The sequence below is a fragment of the Lates calcarifer genome, unplaced genomic scaffold (assembly GCF_001640805.2).
Source record: "Lates calcarifer isolate ASB-BC8 unplaced genomic scaffold, TLL_Latcal_v3 _unitig_908_quiver_1854, whole genome shotgun sequence".
NCBI lineage: Eukaryota > Metazoa > Chordata > Actinopteri > Centropomidae > Lates > Lates calcarifer.
Window position 1 is genome coordinate 1 of NW_026118086.1, and position 5,884 is coordinate 5,884.

Below are 5,884 nucleotides of genomic sequence, written 5' to 3' on the forward strand. Positions count from 1 at the left end.
AAATAATGTCATTGATTTATATTTGTCATATTTCATATTTTTTTCAGTTATCACAAATAACTACTTAATAAATACTCAATAAGTGACTGTCAGCCGACAAGCTATTTACTGTGTTTATTATTTACAGATGAAGAAGTTAGCCCGCAGACAGCAGCAACAGCAGGAGCAACACAACAGCCAAAGGCTAGGCCAAGGTGAGGATTTATCATCTGTGTGTGTTTTTCTGTACTGGTTAGATGGTTAGCTGTTTTCTCCTATGGTACAAAAAAAGCAGCACTGATGTCCATCTGCAACATGTAATCTGTCCGTTACAACTGTAATGATCGTGATTACTGAAAGCTAGGTAATTTATGAATTATTTGGAGAAACAGCTTGAAATATTAAATTTATTATAGGAAGAATAAACACAGAAGAGTCACTCAGCAAACATTCCCAGTTTTGTGGGCTTTAGCATGAGTCCTCTGCTGGTAAATATGAGTTTTTCCGACAGCAGGGCTATAAAATGGAAGCCATGATTCTCTCTGCAGCACAGCTCCTCATGCTAGCAGGCTTATTGCAACTGTGGTCTCACAGCAGATATGAGCAGACAGTTTAGATAAGTGTCTCAGTGTTTTGGCAAGCACTGCCACTATCTGTTCAGGGACTTCCAGTGTGTCAATATTGGCATAGCAGCAGGGTTTTATTATGGTGGAAGCTGCTGCTGTTAACCAAATGAGCAAAGCAAACCAGCAAATGGTTGTTTGAGTTGATGTTAGGATGAGATGAAGTCTCTTGGATCACTGGTGAAACATCTTCAAGATCAAACAGTCAGTCAATTATGAAAATGCATTTAGAATATACTGTATGCTTTATGAAAAGCATTTGATGTACAGCATTTATATTCTATATTTGTGTGTAGGGCTGTTTGAGAATCCTATTTTCTATTGCCTTTTCAGTAATACCGTAGACTAAATGGAATTACATATGCAGTTACTGCAATCATGCAGGCAAGAAGACCAATATATATTCATGGACAAATGAATAAACTAGAAATTAAACAACTGTTAAAACAATACATACAGCCAAGAAATCCTGATTCAGGCAACAAAGGCCCATCTATAGTTGCCATTTCATTTGTCTCTTTTTTACTTTTATTTTCACATATACCCCATTTACATGTAACCACGTGTGGCTTGGGTGGATCAGATAACTATCTGATATTCAATGAATAACAAATGCGCCTGAGAAGCATAAGAGAGGGGCCATGTGTTCCACTATCAAATTGGCAGCTGAGGTTACACTATAATTAAATTAGCTCTTTTCTTTCAGTCACTTATTGTGACATGTGCTGTCACACAGAACATGCAATCTGCTGATTGCTGATAATTCAGCCACTGAAAGATTTTAATGGGTCAGAGAGCACTGATCTGTATGGGTGAGTGAAGATAAGTGTATATATGAATTTTGAATTTTAGCTAACTATCTTAACTGTTATTGTTGTACCTAAACTGCTAAACTATATGTTCTTCTTCCTCTGGAAATTTTAGGCAGCTTCAGATGTATTACCAATCTAGACTGGAGTAGGACCTACTCACTGTAGCTATGGAAAACAAGCTAGTGATTGTAGCTAGGGTACACATAAGTATCTATTATATAGATATGAGACATTTGAAATGACAAGTGTAAATGTCACATTCTATGTCAGACTGATGCATTTACACATTTTCAATCGACACCTTCTAATAGGTATAAACTACTGCTGCTGGTAGAGGGATTCAGAGAAAAACCTCCAATCAGTGACACTGAAGCAGCATTCTAGGGAAAACTGTAATCAGCTACTCAGTACACATTATCCATTGAAAAGGTAATAATCTTTTACTAATTACACATAACACAAAAGTGCACTTTAAAAAAGCTTTAAAAAGCTTATATCAATCTCTTCAGCATCATCCACTGAATCCATAGACACAAGACACATTTTCTTATACACTCCATGGTTGCCAATATATTAGCCGAAACATTTTGCAATATTTGTTGCTTTCTAGCTACATGCTGGTGCTATCACTTCCATTTTTTAATATGTGAAGCTATTCACCGGGCTAGTAGTCTTGATAGGTTGTGAGATATCCATCATGCTTCATCATGTTTTGCTTATTCCAAATGGAAAATCATTTCTATATCACAAATATAAGAAGACAATGTGTGTGATTATAGCTCAGAACTGCAACCCTGCTCTCACTTGTTGTTGCCATTTTTACACAGAGGTGACATCAGGTTGTATGGAGAGCTTACTCAGCTCCATCTCAGGGCCTCTACCTCCAAACCAGCAGCAGCACCTGGTAACCATGGAGCACAACAGCTACAACACTGACCACTTTCAACAGGGTCTCACCCCACCACAAATGCCTGGTGATCACATGAACCCCTATGGTGAGTATCACTCTCTCCCTCTCTATAATCACTGTACCTGCATGTTTGGCACTGTGGTCTTTCTTTTATGTGCTCTCAGTATTGCAGAGTCTTGTTCATAGTGTTCTCCAGATGGAGACCTGTCAGTGTTTCCCAATTGTTATTGTTGTACTTAAACTGCTAAACTATAGTTTCTTAATCTGTAAATTTTTGGTAGTTACCAAACAGCTTCAGCTAGTGATTGAAGCTAGAGTGCACATGTACACAAGTACAAAAGTATCTATTATATGCATATAAGACACTTGAGTGTAAAGTGTAAATGTGACATTCTATGTGAGACGGATGCATTTACATATTTTCAGTCAACACATTTTAGAAACTACTGCTGCAGGTAGAGGGATTCAGAGAAAAACCTCCAGTCTATAGTATGAAATTGTCTGTTGTAAAGTGGTAGAGATGTGAAACTTGTTGAGATACTGTAAATAATTTGTCAAGGTGAACATCAAGTGATTTGAAAGAGATTATTTAAAGTGTCTTAAAGTGTCTATGCAACTACAAAACAATATTGTGACCTCCAAAAAAGTATGATGAACAACTAATCTTAACCCAGTTGATAATATTTTAAAGATATAGAATTCTTATCTAAACACATGGAGCAAACCACATGACCAACTGTTATGTACTGTTATATTCCAATGTTGGGTTTCTGGTTATTACAAAAGTTAATGTGATTTTGTAGTGAGGTTTTTGTACTTCTTTTGAGTATTTGGTTGTAAGGTCCACTGATCAATATTTAGTGTTTTTTTTTCACCAATTAATGAAATTATCATATGTAATGTGAAAGAGGTGACAAACCTACAGACAAGTATCACTGAGGTTTTATGTTTGTTTGTTTTGTTTTTTAGCCATATGGTTCAGTCTCACTTTCATCAACCCAAGTTTTTATATAGCAGTATATCAGGGTTGTGTATCTGTCAGCTTGTTGTGCCATTCAATTCCCAATAAAATCAGTTACTGCAGCCTTAAATGTAGATATTTGAGTTTGTGCTGCTAGGCACAGCTTCTCACATCTTAGCAGTGAAGCTAGTGAGTTAAAAATTTCAAATCCAACACCAAAGCAGTTGTGTTTTGACTTCCCCATGACTTTTCTACTTTTACCAGGTACTGACTCCTTTGTCCACGACATTGACAGTGACACCTCTCTGACAAGTCTAAATGATTGCTTCATGGCCACTACAGATGTAGGCTCCTTCCAGGGTCAAGTAGGGAACCCCATCGACAGCCTGTACTCAATGCAGACCACCTACTTTGCCTCCTGAAACTCCAGCATTACAATCAGTCCCATCCCACCCACAACATCATCTCCCAGACCATAAACAGTAGGTACACAAAGGTGCAGACACAAGACATTCAGGTCACATGATTGTTCTGGAAGACATGGATCAGTAAGCAAGGACAAATGACTGCAGGAAAGACTCCGCCAAATATACCTGCCTGACCTCAGCTGCCAAAGGAAAGGAAGACTTGAAACTGAAACTGAAAACTGACCCCACTGGCGGTATTGAGGTTTGGTGCAGAACGTTTGCTTTTCAGCTGGGTTCACTTTGTTGGAAACAGCTGTCAGCATTTGTATAAATATAATAGCTGGAGTGCTTATTATGAAAAATGGCAAAGTTCAAGTATTCAAATATATCAAATATAGCTTTGGTGATGTCATTTTAGCCAACACCAAGCTTTTCTGGTCTGCTAGACAATTGATTCAACCCAGTGGTGAATGTATACAGTGTACTATTGTATATGTAAATACTGTTCTTCCAAAACATCCAGTTTTGCATGTTAGGATGGATAACAATTTATTTATTTCCCACCAATGTGCTGGTATGCAATAAGTCATAAGTTTTTATTTAAAAAGATGATATGATCCCATTTTAATGTACAAAAAAACAATCACTGATTATTTTGATTCTGATATTTGTCATTGTATTTTTGTGTTTCAATGAGTGTGTAAATTAGTAATACTTAGCTATTTATTTTTCCATCGAGGTCCTCGAGTGCATTTTAAATTTTCTAACTTGCCAAGTGTTCATACTTAAAATAAAAAAAAATGCATTCTCTTGAATTCTTGTCACGTTTTGTTGAGTTACATGACAAACACTAAAGAAGTATTGGCAGGCAAGTTCAATTAATCTGGTATTGATATATGTAAGCCATTCTAATCAAGAATAATGCGTATTCTGACAGTGACCAACAAGCTATGAATAGCAAGACTGACAAGCCACTCTGGCAGCTCTGTAAAGCTGTACTGACACAGCAGTCCTTTCAGTTAAATGATAATATCAGCATTGCTAATATACCTCACAATGACAGTGTTAACATGTTAATATTCTATTCACCTTACTCCTGATTCTAGTGTGGTTTTTCTAAGAGTAAACATCAGTTCTAAGATGCAATGCTGTTCATGCAATACTTTGGTACAGATCAAAATATCTCTCAAAAATATCAACTGCTGCCTGTTGAGAGTTGTAGCTTTGCTTGTGTTTTCCCCTTGTTTCTCTTGTTTCCCCTTCCCTCCTGTTCTATGTTTGTCCCCAGTTGGTATCCCTCGTCTGTTTGTGTGTGTATGTGTGTCTGGCTGGACGTGGCTGATGCACTTCCTCCTTGCCATCAAACCATCTGCACACCTGCCATTCATCATCACTGATTGCCATCTCCTCCTCCTGCAGTTTTTAAGCCTGGTCTATCTCTCTCCAGTCCCTGCTAGTTTGTTGCACTCCACCTGGGTATCTGTCCAGCTCCCTCAGTCATGTCCAGCCAAGTCTGCCTGTTCCCTGCTCTTTCTCCACCAGCCTCCACTCCCTTGAGTAGATCAAGGATCCTCCTATGCAGCCTATTCTTTTTTGCTCATTGTGTGTGACTAGTGTTTAATACCTTACTTTCTGTGTTGGAGTCTGTGTTTGTGGGTCCAGCTTCGAAATCTTAACACTGCCAACTTTGCCATATAATTTGGTCCCCATAGGATAAATCAAAAACATGTTGATGAGCCCCTGAGCTGTCCATTATGAGCCACCATCATGGCAAAATTCCAATAGACCAACACTTAGGTCCTGTCTCAGATGTTGTTTGTGCCTCCATGAAATTGACCATGGACAAAGAATGAATTCTGTGACCTTTCCTCCGGCAATACCATAAAGCTGAAATTCCTGGTTGTATGCAAAAATAAAATCAAATTTACCATGAAATTCACTCAGCACCTTCAAAGGAAGAACTCTTTTCCTGACAGACAGGTGAACTAGGGAAACAGAAGTACTAAAGCTGACAGCAGAGAGAGTAGAGTCTTTCTCCTGGCAACCCTTCCATTTGTTCGGTCATGTTTTAATTGTACTGTCATGAACTTTAACATTTAACATGGTAACTGAGGCCTGTGGAGTCTGAGATGTTTGTTTTTTTTGCAGTTTCTCTGAGCATTGCATGGTCAGACCTGCTTGGTTGTCCACTC

The 5,884-nt window shown here is 38.1% G+C and overlaps 1 protein-coding gene across 1 annotated transcript; it reads left to right on the forward strand.

Annotated features, from left to right (window-relative positions):
• Positions 1-126: 126 nt before the first annotated feature.
• Positions 127-3,881, forward strand: LOC108880340 (LIM homeobox transcription factor 1-beta.1-like). The gene is made up of 3 exons (XM_018671809.1): positions 127-194; positions 2,242-2,409; positions 3,550-3,881. The coding sequence occupies exons 1-3, from the start codon at positions 128-130 to the stop codon at positions 3,705-3,707; spliced, it is 393 nt and encodes a 130-aa protein (XP_018527325.1). The 5' UTR covers position 127; the 3' UTR covers positions 3,708-3,881.
• Positions 3,882-5,884: the final 2,003 nt, after the last annotated feature.